A 19,579-nucleotide genomic window follows, 5' to 3' on the forward strand; every position below is an offset into this window, starting at 1 on the left:
CAGAGAGGACGTGTGTGTGTGTGTGTGTGGTGTGTCTATGTGGGTGTGTGGTGAGGGGAAGGGGACACTGGTCTCTTTTGTGAGGTGCAGGTGGAACACAGATCTTTGTCAATTGGAATGACCATTCTAGTCTTGGCGCAGGAACGCTGGGCGATGGGGAAGATGTAATAAAGAAGACACAGGTCTTGATATGTAATGAGGACTCTGGTGATGGGGGGGTGCAGTCATGACTCTGGGTAATGGGGGGGTGCAATCAGAACACTGGGATTGAGGTACACTGGGTGATGAGGGTGTAGTGAGTATACTGGGTGGTGGGGGTGTAGTGAGGACACTGGGTGATGGGGGGACACTAGGTAATGTGTGCATTGAGGACACGGTGATGGGGTACACTGGGTGATGTTGGTACAGTGAGGACACTAGGTGATCAGGGTGCAGTGGGAGATGGGGTGCAGATGACACTGAGTGATGGGGTGCATTGGGTGGTGGGGATCCATTGGGTGATGGGATACAGTGGGTGATGGGGTGCATGTGCATTGGGTAATGGGGGTGCAGACAACACTGGGTGATAGGAGGCAGTGGGTGATGCGGATGCAGTGAGGACCCTGGCCCCTGTTTGAGGGGGCCGCGCTCGGGGATCCGGGCAGGGGTCAGGGCTCTATGTTGTCCAGGCTCCTCCCACCTCGGGGAGCCCGCGCTCCTCCTCCTTCCCACCCCCGGGGTTCTCTCACTGCTGCGGGGCGCGGGACCCGGGCCGGCTCCGGCACACAGGTACCGCGGGCCCCGCTCTAGAGCCGCCGGGGCCAGGCGGCGCGGCGCGGGGGGCTGAACGAGGGGCTGCGCTGGGGCTGCGGGCCTGGCGCGTCCCGGCTCCATGGCAACGGAGCGCGCGGGGCGGGGCGGCCTGGCCTGGCGGGGCGGCCCGGCGGGGCGATGACTCGGGGATAACCCCGTGGCCTCCACAGCACGCGGGGGGGGCGGGGGGGAAACACCGGGGACAGAGCGCTCCTGCCCCCCAAAAAACAAAAACTGCAGAGATAGCGATAAACAGGGAGACTTTGTGTAGGGCCAGCTGCCAACCAAGGCCGCGCCAGCCCCGCCTTCTGCCTGCAGCTGCCTGGGGCCTGATACAGGCGCCCACGGTCGGATCCAGCCTTTCCCGATGTGCGGGTTCCCCCCATCGTCCCAGAGCCCCGCTTGCGTCCGAGTCTCTAGCTGGTTGTCAGAAGGGGCTGCAAACGCAGTCCTGGCTGTGAGACAGGCATCCAGCGCTGCCTGGTAGCTGCAGTGTGAAAGTCCCCATTCTTTTCAGTGGGAGCTAACCCAGACGCCAGCGATAATACTTTGTAACTACTTCACTGAGCCTCAGAGCTTATAAGGAAAGAGAAGTCATGTCATATTATTAATGCCTATAGCATTAGTGCCAACACATCCTCAGACGTTCTTGTTAACTGCTGGAAATGGCCCACCTTGATTATCACTACAAAGGGGTTTCTCCCCCTCCTGCTGGTAATAGCTCATCTTAAGTGATCACTCTCCTTACAGTGTGCATGATAAACACCCATTGTTTCATGTTCTGTGTGTATATAGACAGGTTTCAGAGTAACAGCCGTGTTAGTCTGTTTGGGGACAATATATACCTTCAGATCAGCGGCACTGCTATGGGTACCCGCATGGCCCCACAGTATGCCAACATTTTTATGGTTGACTTAGAACAACGCTTCCTCAGCTCTCGTCCCCAATGCCCCTACTCTACTTGCGCTATATTGATGACATCTTCATCATCTGGACCCATGGAAAAGAAGCCCTTAAGGAATTCCACCATGATTTCAACAATTTCCATCCCACCATCAACCTCAGCCTGGTCCAGTCCACACAAGAGATCCACTTCCTGGACAGTACAGTGCTAATAAACAATGGTCACATAAACACCACCCTATACCGGAAACCTACGGACCGCTATTCCTACCTACATGCCTCCAGCTTTCACCCTGACCACACCACACGATCCATCGTCTACAGCCAAGCTCTGCGATACAACCGCATTTGCTCCAACCCCTCAGACAGAGACAAACACCTACAAGATCTCTATCAAGCATTCTTACAACTACAATACCCACCTGCGGGAGTGAAGAAACAGATTGCTAGAGCCAGAAGAGTTCCCAGAAGTCACCTACTACAGGACAGGCCTAACAAAGAAAATAACAGAACGCCACTAGCCGTCACCTTCAGCCCCCAACTAAAACCCCTCCAACACATTATTAAGGATCTACAACCTATCCTGAAGAATGACCCAACACTCTCACAAATCTTGGGAGACAGGCCAGTCCTTGCCTACAGACAGCCCCCCAACCTGAAGCAAATACTCACCAGCAACCACATACCACACAACAGAACCACTAACCCAGGAACCTATCCTTGCAACAAAGGCCGTTGCCAACTGTGCCCACATATCTATTCAGGGGACACCATCACAGGGCCTAATAACATCAGCCACACTATCAGAGGCTCGTCCACCTGCACATCCACCAATGTGATATATGCCATCATGTGCCAGCAATGCCCCTCTGCCATGTACATTGGTCAAACTGGACAGTCTCTACGTAAAAGAATAAATGGACACAAATCAGATGTCAATAATTATAACATTCATAAACCAGTCGGAGAACACTTCAATCTCTCTGGTCACGCAATTACAGACATGAAGGTCGCTATCTTAAAACAAAAAAAACTTCAAATCCAGACTCCAGCGAGAAACTGCTGAATTGGAATTCATTTGCAAATTGGATACTATTAATTTAGGCTTAAATAGAGACTGGGAGTGGCTAAGTCATTATGCAAGGTAGCCTATTTCCCCTTGTTTTTTCCTACCCCCTCCCCCCCAGACGTTCTGGTTAAACTTTGATTTATGCTGGAAATGGCCCACCTTGATTATCATACACATTGTAAGGAGAGTGGTCAGTTTGGATAAGCTATTACCAGCAGGAGAGTGAGTTTGTGTGTGTGGTTTTTGAAAAAAAAAAAAAAAAAGGGGGGGGGGTGAGAAAACCTGGATTTATGCTGGAAATGGCTCACCTTGATTATCATACACATTGTAAAGAGAGTGGTCACTTTGGATGGGTTATTACCAGCAGGAGAGTGAGTTTGTGTGTGGGGGGGAGGAGGGTGAGAAAACCTGGATTTGTGCTGGAAATGGCCCAACTTGATTATCATACACATTGTAAGGAGAGTGATCACTTTAGATAAGCTATTACCAGCAGGAGAGTGGGGTGGGAGGAGGTATTGTTTCATGGTCTCTGTGTATATAATGTCTTCTGCAGTTTCCACAGTATGCATCCGATGAAGTGAGCTGTAGCTCACGAAAGCTTATGCTCAAATAAATTGGTTAGTCTCTGAGGTGCCACTAGTACTCCTTTTCTTTTTGCGAATACAGACTAACATGGCTGCTACTCTGAAACACATCTTGAGTGACTTCTAACACCACCTGGCACTGAAGGGAGTTGTGACTGGTTTATTTTCCTTAAGGTGGTGGGGGCTTAGCATTCTTACATTTGGAAAAGCTGGTTTAAATACATTGCACACCAACCCAGCTCGTGACAGTGATTGTGATTAAATTCTTCAAATATGTGACTTCACCAATGTGTGAAATCCCTTGGAATATTTTCAGAACATTGATTACCTGTGAGACCCTCATATTTGGGACTTTTTTTGTATTTTAGACACTGCTTTAAGACGAAGACATCATGGATAAATATGAAATTATTAAAATGATTGGGGAAGGAGCCTTTGGCAAAGTATTCTTAGCAAAAGGAAAGGTAGATAACCACCAATCTGTTATCAAAGAGATCAATTTAACAAAGGTAAAAACAACAAAAGTAACCCTATATAATACTGATGTTTTTTATTTAATTGGTTATATTGATATGTGTTACTACAATGTAAATTTAGGAATTTTTTTTATTTCCTTTACAATTGTATGTAGACTATATAAAGTTAAGATTTCTAAAAGACTGTGTTCAGTTTGTCTATTAATGTAGCGATTTGCAAGCATGATTACATGTACAAAGCTAACATAACAAAAACATGCCCACTATATTTCCAGTTAGTTCGGACTTATCTATGTGTAGAGTATGAGAACAAGTATAGAAATTATGGGCATATCCCTGCCAAACATTTATTACCAAGTATAATGATTACTAATTGTGAGTATTCCCATTTGCTCCACCAAAATTTGTTTAAATTTAATTTACTTGTTGTGTTTCAATCTCTCACAAGATAACTATGAATTGAACTTTATTAACAGAACATGTTTTAGTCTTCAAGCCATTTCAATTAATTCATTTCTAAACTTCTTTGTAATTTAAAAACATGACAGTGAGTAAAATATGATAGAACATATAATTAAAATGAAGCTACTGCTCTCAAAATAACTGAACAAAGTATATTTTGTGATGTGTTACTCTGCTTCTTCAATGTTCACTTATTTTCAAAATTAAGTAATTCACAGTCTGGGGAGAGGAGCAGTCCTCTTAGTGATTAATGTGAATGAGTGTGTGGGGGGATGTATTAGGCAGCTGCAATAGAAGAATACATTTTTATAGTCCAGGTCTGAAAATCTTTATACAACTTTCATACTCACACCCAGAGACTTTACAACCTAAAAATTACAAAAGCTGTACAAATTTTCTCTAAACTGTATTCACGAACAATACAATAATCAACATTTGCCAGGAATACAAGACTTCAGATTTTGGCTGTACACAGCTTTAAGATAAATAATTTTAAAAAATTTCCAAGCCTGAGCATTCAAAAATCATGAGTCATGTTCAAAAATTACAAGACTTAAAAACCAATAGATTTTGGGTTCTTTTTATTTTCCTTTTGGTTTCTCACCCTCCAGTGTACAAATGTTACATTTTCAACTTTTAAATGAAAGATGAGATTCTCAAGAAATCACTAGACTTCAGGATCTGGTGCTTCAAGAAAAACACCATGGGTGAAATCTTATCCCCACTGAAATCAATGGGAGTTTTGCCATTGACTTCAGTGGTGCTAGGCTTTCACCCAAAATATTGGAAGAGTGGATAACACTTAAGAGGAGTATTTTAAAATATTTTTCCTTTGTATTTTGTTCATATGAACTTACACATACCAAGAACGAAAGTCACATGGGTCCTGCTCCTACAAACACATAAGCCTGGGACTAACTTTACTCATGTGAGAAAAGTCCCTTTGACTAATTAGGACTACTCACATGAGTAAATTTACACACTTGCTTAAGTGTTTTCAGGATCAGAGTCTAAAAATGTCAGAAAGTGTCAATATATTTTCAAATATCAGAACTTGTATTTTTCACTATATATGCATCATATTTTTTTAAATGGTGATTAAAACCCTTTAAATAACTTTTGCAACATTTAGATCCACTACCACATATTTAATGGGATCTTTTAGGGCTGTTTTGATATGAGCTTTACATAGAAAAAGTTTTACTAGCAAATTGGCATTTTACTATTTGTTTTTTAAACTCACTTTAGATGCCTGTGAAAGAAAAAGAAGCATCTCAGAAAGAAGTAATTCTTCTGGCTAAGATGAAGCACCCAAATATAGTAACATTCTACAGTTCTCTTCAAGGTTTTAGTTTAACTTTATTTTATTTGTGATTTTAGTGTTTAAAATTAAGCCTTTATAAAACTCCTATTGATTTTTTTCCCCCTAGAAATGATTTGAGATTACAATACTTTACTCACCTAGGAACCTGAAAAAATGTAGCTTAAATGTTTTGTATGCATAAATGACTTCTGGAATTGGACCAAGTTATTAGGTATTACTTCTGTAGTACTTGAAGTATGCATGGTGTTTTATTGACAAAGAAACAGCCTTATTGAGCTACGTACAGCCAGGAGTGATGGTTGGAAAAGGATGTACCATGCAACTTTTCCCCTCATTTTAGATTTCTCTGTGTGTGTGTTTGTGTGTGTGTGTGTTTCCCTTTTAATATTTTAAGCCTTCTCTGTTTGTCTCTTGCTTATTGTTATGGGGTACCATTCACCACTAGGGGACCTCCTCCTGGCTGTTTAGGGGATTAGCTCCTTCCAGGTAAGACACCCCTTTCCTTGCAGCATGGCCCCTCTCTCTCTGTGACTCAGGGTATTCCTTCTTTTTGACTGAGCCCTCCGACCAGGTCACTATAGTCCTCGCCTTCCAGGTATCAAAGTCCCGTTCGAGGACTGTCCCAGACAGTCTTTGTCTCCACTGCCTAGTATATGCCACTTCGTCATTGGCTGGTAGGTGAACCCGGGCTGACCCTCTGCTCCTGGTTCCAGACCAGGGACCCTTTAATCAGCAACCAAGCTCTGCTGCTACAGTAGAAACTCAGAGTTACTAACACCAGAGTTACAAACTGACGGGTCAACCATATACCTCATTTAGAACTGGAAGGACACAATCTGGCAGCAGCAGAGACCAAAAAACCCCCACACAACCGAGTACTGTGTTAAATGTAAACTACTAAAAAAATAAAGGGAAGGTTTAAAAAAAGAAATTTGACAAGTAAGGAAACTGTTTCTGTGCTTGTTTCATTTAACTTAAGATGGTTAAAAGCAGTATTTTTCTTCTGCATAATAAAGTTTCGAAGCTGTATTAAGTCAATGTTCAGTTGTAAACCTTTGAAAGAACAACCATAATGTTTTGTTCAGAGTTACAAACAACATCCATTCCGGAGGTGTTCATAACTCTGAGATTCTACTCTCTCCCCCTGAGCCTTTTCCTACACTCTCTCCCCCTAGGTTTCCTTCTTTCCCTCTCTAATATCCAGAGATTGGCCGTAGGCTCCCTCACTACAGCCCCCTTCTGTCACCAGCTTGCTGGCTTTATATTAGCCCTGCATGTTCCTTCTCAGCCTGGCTCCACCATCATTAAGGGGTTACTTAGGCCATCTAATTCCTTTCAGCTGTGGCTTATCCAGTTAGTTGGTCCTTTCTCAGCCTCACCATCCCCTTCTAGCCTAGTATGGGGTGAACATCCTGTGGCACTTATGTTTTAGTTTTTATTGTCTCTATGTGCCTCTCAAGGGGTGTTTTTTTTTAAACCCTTGCTTATTTACCTCTCTTTTGTGTTTTGTTTTCTTTTTTACTTGTGTCTGTTCTACTGTGCTGTCTAAAAGACCAAGCATTGTCATTTCTCTATTTGATACATATGATGATGGGAGATCTTCTTGATATTCATTATGATGGTTGAATTTTGCAGACTGACATATCTGGGGGGTAAAGATAGGGGGAATTGCTACATAGTTTCCCAATTACAGGTGCACCTATGTCACAGATGATATTCTCCTCTTCATACTAAGGTTTTGTTGAGGAACCAGAAATGTGGGATTGGTCCTGGAGTACTGTGCTCAAATTGATAACTAAGTTTGTCATGAGATATTTCCTTTTCTCATTAAATTTGTGATTTATAGATGGTGCTTTGTTACAAATAAATAGGCTATGGCAGTGAACTGAGTAGATATTCACTAAGTCACAGGACAAACACAGGTACATATTTGGGAAAAAAACAAGTTTGTTATGGTAATTTATGAAAAGAAATTCATACCTAAAGTGCCAAGATGATAATGCTAGTCTTTTATAATTAATTGACAAGCTCACAGAGGACTTGTGTCCAAGTTGGCAAAATAATTATGCAAGGCACAGGCCTGAAAAAATAACCAAACAAAAGGAAAACTTTGGCTGGTGGGGACTTTACCATCTTAAATTCCCTGTTTTGTGGATATCCTGATGAGTTAGTGATGTTTGCAATGATGTCCATGAAGTCTGTGGGCTGTTGAAGAAGGAGCTGTAGGCCTACATTACAAAACCCAACAGTTTTTAGTGCAGCCTGCAGCTTATGTTTCAACTCTAACTTGTACTTGAATTTCTGAGAGCTTGGAGATTTTCTTTTGTTGCATAGTACAACAAACTGTGGCCAATGTACATATTTGATAAAGGGGCACATGTATTCTTGAGTTCAGCCAGAAAGTCTGTCTCACATGCTCTCAACTACCAACTTGCATTTTGGCTTCTCAGAACTATTTTTAGTGATTGTTCTGTCTACTGCACTATTAAAATATCCCCTCAGGAATAAACATGGGGAAGCAGAATCCCTCTAAAGAGGATGTTTTGGGCTATGGCAACCTGGGCCCAAAGATGGAGCAGCTTGTTTCTCAAGGACACGTTCCTCCTCTTGGGGAAGCTCTGCTAAGAAGCTGAAAGAATCTGTGACCCATGGAATAGATCTCACACATAAGAAACTAAATACTATGCAAAATCTTTTGGATAACATTGAATAACATCTGAAGTCTGTTGCTGGATTCACACAAAACTTGGAAGCCAGCATAACCTTCATTTATGGGCTCTAGGATATTGCACATGCTATGATGGGGGAGACTTGGTTGAATATGTATTGGCCACAATTACTGGTGGAAATAAATTCACTTTGTCACAATGAGGGGTGAGTAGGAATGAACATTTAAGGACATGGGGATCATCCTGAACATGGATTGAGCTGTAAAGCTCTACTTTAGCAAATCTCCATCTCTTTTATGTGTCGTTTGCTATAATCAGTTTTTCCCCATTGATCATGAAAAGCATCCATCTTACCAGAAATCCTTGGGGACAAGAAGTAGAGATAGAGGATCAAAAGCTTTAAAGAAAGAAAGAAAGAAACAAACAAACAAAAAACCCAGACACAGCAGCTGTAACCAAAATAATTAATTGCTGTATTCACTAATATCAATGAAGTAGGTAGAAAAACCTCTCTTTTCTTGCAGAAAAAAATAAGCTATATATTGTGATGGAATATTGTGATGGAGGTGATCTAATGAGACGGATCAATATGCAACATGGAGTGCTGTTTGATGAGGACCAGGTAAAGGAGTTATTTTTGGAGGAAAGGATTTATATCCTAATATGCACATTTAGGACTATCTAATATGTGATGCAGTTTCTTGTCTTTACAGTCACAAGAGACATATAGCTAAGCCCTTATGATTTCTGTGAGAATTTAGTGATTTTTCAGTTAAGAGCTAGAGAAAAGATCTCTCCTTAGAAATGACATTTGAGATGGAGGGTGAGGAGTAGTGTAGATCAACGCTGTGTCTTATAGACACAACAGTGTTACCTAGATGGGGTGAAATACTGGCCCCATTGAAGTCAATGGCAAAACTCCCACTGATTGCAGTGAGGGTCAGGATTTCACCCATGATGTTCAGTAATAGGATTCAGAATTGTTAAGCCAGCCTTTTGAACCTATTCCAGTATATATTAGCTCAGAAGTATGTGTGTGTGTGTGTGTATATATATATATTTAGTGGATGGAATGGAATCACAACTGTTTCCCACTCTTCACTTTTCTCCTCTCATTCTCATTCATGCTACTTTTTGACCTCCCTTCAACTAGCTGAAGCATACTTTTCTATTATGCATTGCACTTCAGAGTACAGAACTCAGGGCTAGTTTTTCAGATATTGATTTCCATTTTGCAGGTGCAAGCAAGAATTTAGATATCTAGTGACCTAAATTGCTAGTGAAAATAACTGGTTGTAAAACTGCACATGCCCAAAAAGAAACCCAGTTAAGGCTATCCTTAAAATGTGACTCACAGTCTACTCTCAATCTTACATTTAAATAGAAAAAGAAATCTCTTCACTTTTCTTTTTTCCATTTAAGTGGTAGAGAAAGACACAGTCAATGGTGTGGCAATCAGTTGGGAGTTAATTGAGGGTTTAGGACTGTCTGGCTCATTCAGTTATTGGAAGCAGACGAACACAAGGGAGAGAATGAAATTGATATAAGAGGACAAAATCACAAATAAGAAAAATACAAAATAGGGAACCAACAATAAAAAAGAATGCTGACAACAAGAGAGAATAACAAAATACAGAGCGAAACTAACAGGAAATGTGACATCAGAAGACAAACAACGGAAGAGCAGACACAAATAAACAGAGTAAGACAAAAACAAAACAATCCCCAAACTAAAGAAGCAAAGCAAGCTACCCAATTATATTTAGTTCCCATAATATGCTTATATATTTTCAAATGTATGTATGAATTTAGTGCTCATGAAAGGCTCCAAATCAAGGAATCATAATTAAGCACAACTAAGTAGGTGGTTAAGTGCTTCCTGAATAATGTTGATTTCCTGAATGAAATCATGAAGTCGATGGGCTGTATGCATGTGTTGTAAAGTTAAGCATGTGTTTAAGTGCCTTCCTGAATAGGGATAGACTTAAGTATATGTTTTAACTGCTTCCCAAAGGACTTGATCCAGGAAAGTACTTAACTATGTATTTAATATTAAGTATGAACTCAAGTGCTTTTCTGAATCAGGACCAACATAAGGATATAATAGCTGTGGCTTATGACAGGGATAGTGTGAGAAGTTACTATGCAAGCTTCCTTATACAATGCTGCCATTTACCCACATTTCTAACTGGCAATCTGTATTTTTCTGTTCCTGGGCCTTTCTTGACAAGGGACCATAAATGTTATCAAAATTGTATGGTGGTTTAATGGTTTCCAACACTGAGGATTAGGATGAGACCATATAACTCCTTTTCAGATGTGATCTGAACTAAGATTTGAACTCACTCCTTCCTAAGTAAAAGGCAGCCTTGGGCTTGATTTCACATTCCTTACTCAAGCAGAACTCCCAGTGCAGTTACTGGAGGGTTTGTTGGAATAAGGACTGTAGGATTGTGTATTTGTCTGCATATTATTTTCTGATAATATTTAAAATTGGAAAATTGATTAAATGAGTCCAGTCACTCAAGCTGATATTAACAGCTTTGTTTATTTTTCCCTCTTTTTTTGTGCATATGCAGTGTGTATTTTAGGTTTTTCTTCTAATTTTGTTTTATGTTTTTCAGTAAGACATTCCATTGGAAATTACAGCGGTGCAGATTTACAGAGTCTTGTACCTTTTGTCTTTCACTATAGATTCTGGCTTGGTTTGTGCAGATTTCCTTAGGACTGAAGCATATTCATGACAGGAAGGTTTTACACAGAGACGTAAAAGCACAGGTAGTAAACTTGGAAGTTACAGTTCTTTATTTTACCCAGTCACAAAAATGCATACAGAGGAAATTCTTCCATGTTTCATCAAGGCAGTTTCTTCTTTATTTGCAGAACATTTTCCTTAGCAATAATGGAATGGTAGCAAAGCTTGGGGACTTTGGCATAGCAAGAATGTTGAACAAGTAAGCATCTTTTTTGTACAATCTGTGTCCTGTACCTAATGCCAGCCCTGAAAAATGTAACTGTTCCTAAAGATCAGGTGCAGATTCAAAGTGTGTTGTGTCTAATAAAGTCTAGGGGTCTAAGGGTCTGATACTGCCCTGTGGAAATCAATTTTTGCTATAGACTTGAATGGGAGCAGGAAAAGACTGCACAGACTGTATCCAGAATGATACATATTTTATTTTCTTTAAGAGGTATTTACAAGAAGCTAAACCAGAAGAGTATATGGGCTATGTGGTGGAAGGATGGTCCAGTGGCTAAGGCACTAGTTTACAACTCAGAAGATCTGGGTTCAAGTCACTGTTCCACTGCAGACTTCCTTTGTGACTGTGGACAAATTGCTTTGCATCTCTGTGCCTCAGTCTCCCAACTGTAAAATGGGGATAATAGTACTTCCCTACCTCACAGAGGTGGTGTGAGGATAACTATATAAAAGATTGTGAGGTGTTGAGATACTACAGTAATGGGAGCCACATAAATAACTAAAATAGATGGCAGGTGAACCCCATGCTTTGTATCAGTACAGACTTTTTCTACAATATTTTAATACTCTTCATGGAATAGAAAAATTACAAGAAAAATATTTACTAGCTCAATAACACCATTCATCAAACAAGTTTACTATACAAACATGAATGACTTAAGCATCACAACCTCCCAGATGCTCAGAAGCATTTTCATCTCTATTTTACAAATGGGTAATCAGAGCCACAGAGAGGCTAGGCGCTAACCTTTCAGTGGGAATTGTGGGTGCTCAGGACTTCTGAAAATGAGGCTGTCAGTGTCTCAAGTTTGACAAACCAAAACAAAGGCACCCCAAAATTAGTGTCCACTCTTGAAAATTTAGATGTACGGTGATTTGGCCACACAGGTTACACAGCAAGTCAGTGACAAAGCAGAAAATGGGACATGCAAACCCCAGGACAGCACTCCTTCCTTTCAGTCCTGGTTTGGGTGGGATACTCACATCTAGGACAACGTTGTTTCACGGTTTAATGGATATATTGCAAAACCACCTGGTGCGTCATAAAATCTTGCTGCACAGTTGAATGCTTTTAAAATACTGTATTAATGATAACTAAAGGTACGATTTTTTTAATGGCGGTCACAGGAGCCACAGAATCCGTGACTTCCAAAGACCTCTGTGACTTCAGCCCCGGCAGCTGGGAGCTGCAGGGTCCCGCCACCTCTTGGAGCGGCAGGGAGCTGTGAAGTACACCTGCCGCCTGAGGTACTGAGTCCCCAAGCTGCCATGTGCAGTGAAGGTACCCTGCAACTCCTGGCTGCCACAGGCAGGAGGTACCCCGCAGCTCCCTGACACCTTCCAGCCACCCCGCAGCTGCTTAGCCACTTCCCCTTTTATCATGGATATTTTTAGTAAAAGTCAGAGACAGTTCACAGGCTTCTGTGCATTTTTCTTTATTGCTCGTGACCTGTCTGTGACTTTTACTAAAAACATTCATGACAAAATCTTAGCCTTAGTGATAACCTTTTCTGCAGGAACGCTGGTATGGGGTGAGGAGAGAGAGAATTTCTGAGCTTTGTATTGGAACACAAGTTTTCTCCACTATAGAATTACACAACCATTTTAACAGAGACCTGGAGAGTGTTTTAATTTTGTCCCTGCAGTGTATAAATTAATGTACTGTACTAAACTGGCATTCATATACTTTTGAGCAGAAATGATAGCCTCTGTGTGTTCATTTCCTAGTTACATACAAGCCCTTTCCCCCACTTTTAGAATAAACTCTTTATCACTTACGTTTCTTTTGTTTTCTATCTTTCATTAGTACTATGGAGCTTGCTCGTACCTGCGTAGGGACACCCTACTATCTATCGCCTGAGATCTGTGAGAATCGACCATATAACAATAAAACGTATGTATCTAAATATATATTTGCTTGGATGCTTTCTCCAACCATATGATGAAACACGCGTGCTTGAAAACAGGAAGTTATTTGCTTTGATAATCTCATGACTTAACAGTACAACTGCATTTTTATTTTTATAAACATGTTTGCAACTACTTATATTTTAATCTTCTTACTCATATTTGTAATACTGTCAGGTTGAAATTAAATTCTTTACTTTGTTTCCTCTTTGTGATTTTATCCCACTGTGTGTCTAATGTGCCGTAGCTGACATAGATGTGGCTCCTTTTAGTTCTGAGTTTGCAAAAAGTTGATAGATTGAGTATTGATTGTTAAAAATATTCTTCAAAGAACGGTGCTAGATTGACAGTTCTGGACAGTGAAAGCCCCTGTTTTCAGTAACTCTTACAGAGTTCCCTGCAGAGGAGGCAGATACGCCTGAGACTTGTAGACACTCACTGTGAGCCACCAAAACATTAGGTGCTGAGGGTTATGGGGGGTACGTACCCTTATTCTGTGTGGGAAGCTTGACTTCAGACCAGAAGAGCCTTGATTCCAGACAGATACCTCCATTTCAAAGCTCTCAGGGGATTCCTCAGACTGCTCATTTCCCTTGCAGTCTCCTTGGCTGTCAATCAGACAGAGATAGCCTACCCCTTCCCTGTGTAGGAACATCCCTGCTGCAAGCATCGTACCTTGGTGACAGGGCTGCCATCTATGACAATAAGAGGGGAAAGTCTAAGGTAGTCAGTTACTACAATGATGGATGTGATATAGAAAAATATATAGAGTAATAGCTCCACCTCTGGGGATAGAGCTGTGTGGCCAAAGATCAGCTCTACAACCGCCTCTGTGTGGATTTCCATTCCCAGATACACCTAGATCTCCATGGATTCTAAACCTGACCAGCTCATTCAGCTCAGTGAATGGATCTGTACTATAGCTACAAGTAGCACTGAAAATGAAGAGGCAGTTGTTTATATTTACACTGTCAGGCAGGCAAACATGATAGGCAAAAAGAACCACTGCAGTGAATGCTGAACATCTTTATTGCATCTCCAAAGTAATATTCTTCTTCAAAAACTATTTTACACTACTACAAGTGCAAACTGTTGACACCAGCCCATCAGTTCTACTCTTGGTCAGGACACTTGAAGGTAATAAAATAATAGTATGATTGTAATTGTTATTTATACTGCACCATCATTGTGCATGGTGTATAAATATTATTTTTCTTTAAAAAAGGCACCTTGTTATGTACTTCAGAAAGCAGAAAAATTAATTGCAGGTTAGTTTGGGCACAAATTTCTCTACAAATTACATTAATATTAACTTTTGGTGAAGTATCTTCAAGTAGTTTAAACGCTGAGGTGAGGGGATTGTATTATACTTACGAAAATGTTAGATGCATTCTCCTGACATTTGAATGGCTTTCATCCACAGAGATATTTGGTCTCTTGGCTGTGTTCTCTATGAGCTGTGCACTTTAAAGCACCCGGTAAGTATATTCACAATCTGACTAATATCACTGTATTTCAAAAAAAGATTGAGCAGGGCAGAAAATTGTTGCAATGAGAGTATTTCAAAGACAGCTATTGGAAGGAAACATTTGCAATTTAATGGAGTTGGAATTAGAATGTTCTCCTCAATTCTTTCACTTTAATTTCTCACATGAAGTCTCTTTTGGGCATATTGAAACAAAGTGAAGTGTACACACAGCCACACACTGTATTCTTCCACATAGTGCTACTATTTTTATTCTAAGTGTGATCACCTCCAACACACTTAGGCCAGATATACTTCTGAATCATTCCTTTTTAGGTGAGAGCTGTCCTGGAGCTGGGAACTGGGAGGTGGAAGCTTCAGAAAATCCAATGTGGACCAGTGACAAATCCCTTGCCTTTAGGAAGGCAGTGGCATCTCAGCTAATTAGAATTAAATGGCAAAGTGGGAGACAGTGGAAGAAGTCATTTTGTGCCATTTATCCTAGAGGATCCCAAGGCAGTTTACTAATTTGTATGTATAAGAATCAACCACCATTAAAATGCATCTGTCTTTGGAATGGAACATGGCTACTGTTTAACACTGCACAGCGACACTGTGTAAGTGACAGGAAATGAAGAATATCTTGTCCAAAGGAAACTGCAATGGGAATTTATGTATGAAGATATACTAAAGGAAGAACTAAAGCCAAACTTCAAACTTAGGTGCTTAAATATGGCTTTAGGTGCCTAACTTTAGTGCCCAAGTTTGAAAATATTGATCTAATTTATTGCAGATTTTGAAATCCAAATGTATGCACAGTCCTTGGAAACATTGATTTGATATGGAAGCGTTTTAATGCCAGAAGAAACTAGACACAAAGTATTACAACAAGGAGCATTCCTTTGATTGGTGCTCCGCTCCTGAGCTTTGTGTGGAATAGAGAGCAGAACAGAGGCTGATCAGAGTGACTGGAAAGGACCAGCTTTGTGGAAGCAGCAGAAGCTAAGCTCCCACTCTGCCTATAAAATCATGGAGATGTCACACACAGCAGTATTGATGGAGGGGGCAGAAAGGCTGGCATGGGAATGGTACAAAAGTGCCAGGTACCCTCCTTCCTTGCTGCTGTGATCTTGCTTAGTGATTTTAAATGGCAGTGTGCAGTCATTACCTCCTATATCAAGTGGCAGTAATTATTATTGATTGATATATTTTATTGTTCAGTTTGAAGGCAGCAGTTTACACCAGCTGATGCTGAAGATCTGCAGAGGACATTTTATCCCAGTGTCTCCAAAGTATTCCTATGACCTGAGGATTTTAATTTCCCAACTGTTTAAAATATCTCCAAGAGATCGACCATCTATCAATTCCGTATTAAAGAAGCCCTTCTTGGAGAAGCACATCACCAACTACTTGCCCCCTGAGGTGAGTTTCTTGTGCTGCTGCCTGCACTTTGACTCATCCTTATCCTTTTTTTTATTAGTCTACAAGTTTGGTTGATAAAGGTAATAGTATTGACATAATATGCTTAGACTTCTGCAAGGCATTTGACTTGGTACCTCATGACATCTTGATTAAAAAACTACACATTAAATGGATTAAAAACTAGCTAACTGATCGGTTTCAAAATGTAATTGTAAATGGGGAATCATCAGCATGGTCGGAGAAGGGGAAGGCTCAGCGGAGTGGAGTGAGTCCTGTAGGGTTTGGTTCTTGGCCCTATGCTATTAAACATTTTTATTAATGACTTGGAAGACAACACAAAATCATCACTGATAAAGTTTGCAGATGACACAAAAATTGGGGGTGGAGGTTAAAAAAAAAAGCAGATGACAGATCACTGATGCAGAGCAATCTAGATCGCTGGTAAGCAGGATGCAAACACACAGTATGAATTTTAATATCGCTAAATGTAAATGTATACATCTAGGAACAAAGAAATAGCCTGTACTTACACCATGGGAAACTCTTGTGATGGGCTGGATCACAGAAACCCCCTTGGGAGCTGCCACCTGATGTGCCAAGACTACTTGTGCCCCTGCTTTCCTGCCCAGTCAGCTTAGGACTTCAGTGCCCTTCCTGGTTTGAGCCAGACCCACTAGCCTGCTGCAAACCCAGACCCAGGTCTGAACCACGTCCCCTAACAGCTGTAGGCTTAACTGAAAGCAGCTTGCAGAGGTGTGCCTGTCTTTAACACTCAGATGCCCAACTCCCAATGGGGTCCAAACCCCAAATAAATCTGTTTTACCCTGTATAAAGGTTATACAGGGTAAACTCATAAATTGTTCGCCCTCTATAACACTGAAAGAGAGATATGCACAGCTATTTGCCGCCCCTCCAAGTATTAATACATACTCTGGGTTAATTAATAAGTAAAAAGTGATTTTATTAAATAGATGTAAGCAGTGTCAGGATGAGCTCCACCCTGACATCTGGTGGTGAGGTGTGGCAAGTTGTGGAAAAGAACTTCAGGGACCGAGCTCATTTGCATAGGCACACCCACCCTGCCTAGAATGAGGCCATAGCTGCCCAAATGGTCACTTTAGCTGCTGTGGGATCACCAGTGTCTCTGTTATTGGGGCAGGAAGAATAAATTGTTATTACCTGATTATGGGAACTGTGCTTGGAACTGTACTTGGCCTTTTGTTATGATGGAGGGACTCACCATCAACTAAGTAGCAGTCGCTAGGCAAGGGTCATGGGTTCCAAAACTCTGTGAATTGAGAGAGGTTGGGGACAAGTATTAATACTTAGTGGCATGGGCCCCTTGGTGAGAGCCTTACATGCTAATTGTGCTTTCTCCTCTCTCCACTGTGGAATATCAGAGCTAATTTTGATTTCATTAGGAGTCTAGTTACAGGCTGCTGAGCTCACTTTGGGCTAATGGTACACCAGCACTGAGGCTCCCCTACTACAAGCTGAATTCACCAAAGAGCTGAACTGACTAAGAGCTGAAATCACCGAGCGTTTTGTTAAGTAGTGGGGGAGCCTGAAGATATATTGTGGAGAAGTTTGCGGGACGGCTGGAGTGCCTTGTGGACAGGCTGGTGGAGCAGTTCATAGGATGGCGGGAGCTGCTGGTGGGATGGCGGGAGCTGCTTGTGGGCCGCAGAGTGGAGCGGAGCTGAGCAAAGCAGTTCGTGGGGTGGCTGGTGGAGCGGAGAGAGGTGGAGCGGAGCAAAGGCCTATGGAGCTGTGGGGCGGTCAGCTTCAGATCATATAAGGCGCCTTTTATGATCTGAAGCTGACCGCCCCACAGCTCCATAGGCCTTCGCTCCGCTCCACCAGCCAACCCAAGAACTGCTTTGCTCAGCTCCGCTCCGCTCTGCGGCCCACAAGCAGCTCCCACTGTCCCACGAACTGCTCCGCGTCCCACCAGCAGCTCCCGCCGTCGTATGAACTGCTCCACCAGCCTGTCCACAAAGCACTCCAGCCATCCCGCAAACTTCTCCACAGTATATCTTCAGGCTCCCCCACTACTTAACACAACGCTCAGTGATTTCAGCTCTTAGTCAGTTCAGCTCTTTGGTGAATTCAGCTTGTAATAGGGGAGACTCAGTGCTGGTGTACCATTAGCCCAAAGTGAGCTCAGCAGCCTGTAACTAGACTCCTAATGAAATCAAAATTAGCTCTGATATTCCACAGTGGAGAGAGAAGGAAGTGCAATTAGCATGTAAAGCCCTCACCAAGGGGCCCATGCCACCAAGTATTAATACTTGTCCCCAACCTCTCTCAATTCACAGAGTTTTGGAACCCATGACCCTTGCCTAGCGATGGTCAGTCTGTCTGATCAAACTGAATACAGATAAAAACCTCACCAGTTCCAATAAACTCTCTTTTACAGACTAGCCTCCTTCTAGCGTGGGTCCAGCAAGCACTCACACCCCCTGTAGTTACTGTCCTTTGTTCCAGTTTCTTTCAGGCATCCTTGGGGGTGGAGAGGCTATCTCCTTAGCCAGCTGAAGACAAGATGGAGGGGTCTCTCACGGGCTTAAATAGACTTTCTCTTGTGGGTGAAGACCCCCTCCTCTCTCCTATGCAAAGTCTAGCTCCAGGATGGAGTTCTGGAGTCACCTGGGCAAGTCACATGTCCATACATGAATCACAGTTTTTATAGACAGAAGCCATTGCCCACATGGCATCTTGAATGTCTCCAGGAAGACTTTTTATGTGGATTGGAGCATTCCAAGATGCATTGTTCCTTAAGTGCTTCTTGATTGGGCACTTAACTTTGTGAATTCCTTTCTCCAGGAACTGACCAAATGCTCTACCAAGGTTATTTAGAAATCAAGCCAGTACACAACCAGTATTCATAACTTCGAATACAAAAATGATACATGCATACAAATAGGATTAATAGATTCAGTAGATCATAACCTTTACATAGATATGTTACATGGCATATGTAGCATATAATATATTCCAGTTATGTCATATATTCTATGCATATTTCCATAAAGCCTTATGGGGGGCACTGTCACAACTCTATCATGGGAAACAATGACCTTGAAAAAGATTTGGGGGTTGTGGTGGATAATCAGCTGAATACTGAGCTCCCAGTGCAATGTTGTGGCCAAAAGGTCTAAGGCCATCATTGGATGTATATGGGAATCTTGAATAGCAGTTGAGGGGTTGTTTTACCTCTGTATTTGGCACTGTGCAACCTCTAATGGAATACTGTGTCCAGTTCTGGTGCTCACAGTTCAAGAAGGATGTTGATAAATTGGAGAGGGTTCAGAGAAGAGCCATGAGAATGATCAGAGGACTAGAAAACCTGATAGTGATACAGCTCCATGAGTCTGTCTGTTTTGCTTAACAAAGAGAAAGGTCAAGGGGTGACTTGATTACAGTCTATAAGTACCTACATGGGAAACAAATATTTAATAATGGGTTCTTCAATCTAGCAGAGAAAGGTATAGCACAATTCAGTAGCTGGATATTGAAGCGAGACAA

The 19,579-nt window shown here is 41.8% G+C and overlaps 1 protein-coding gene across 1 annotated transcript in view; it reads left to right on the top strand.

The window, feature by feature from the left end:
- Positions 1-3,740: 3,740 nt before the first annotated feature.
- Positions 3,741-19,579, top strand: part of NEK5 (NIMA related kinase 5) — a 49,677-nt gene continuing 33,838 nt past the window's right edge. The window contains exons 1-8 of the mRNA XM_077806777.1: positions 3,741-3,857; positions 5,535-5,631; positions 8,804-8,901; positions 10,974-11,057; positions 11,163-11,233; positions 13,064-13,150; positions 14,588-14,642; positions 15,851-16,051. Coding sequence (XP_077662903.1) covers positions 3,741-3,857; positions 5,535-5,631; positions 8,804-8,901; positions 10,974-11,057; positions 11,163-11,233; positions 13,064-13,150; positions 14,588-14,642; positions 15,851-16,051 — 810 coding nt within the window. The remainder of the gene's footprint in view (positions 3,858-5,534; positions 5,632-8,803; positions 8,902-10,973; positions 11,058-11,162; positions 11,234-13,063; positions 13,151-14,587; positions 14,643-15,850; positions 16,052-19,579) is intronic.

Source organism: Eretmochelys imbricata, chromosome 1 (genome assembly GCF_965152235.1).
Source record: "Eretmochelys imbricata isolate rEreImb1 chromosome 1, rEreImb1.hap1, whole genome shotgun sequence".
Taxonomy (NCBI): domain Eukaryota; kingdom Metazoa; phylum Chordata; order Testudines; family Cheloniidae; genus Eretmochelys; species Eretmochelys imbricata.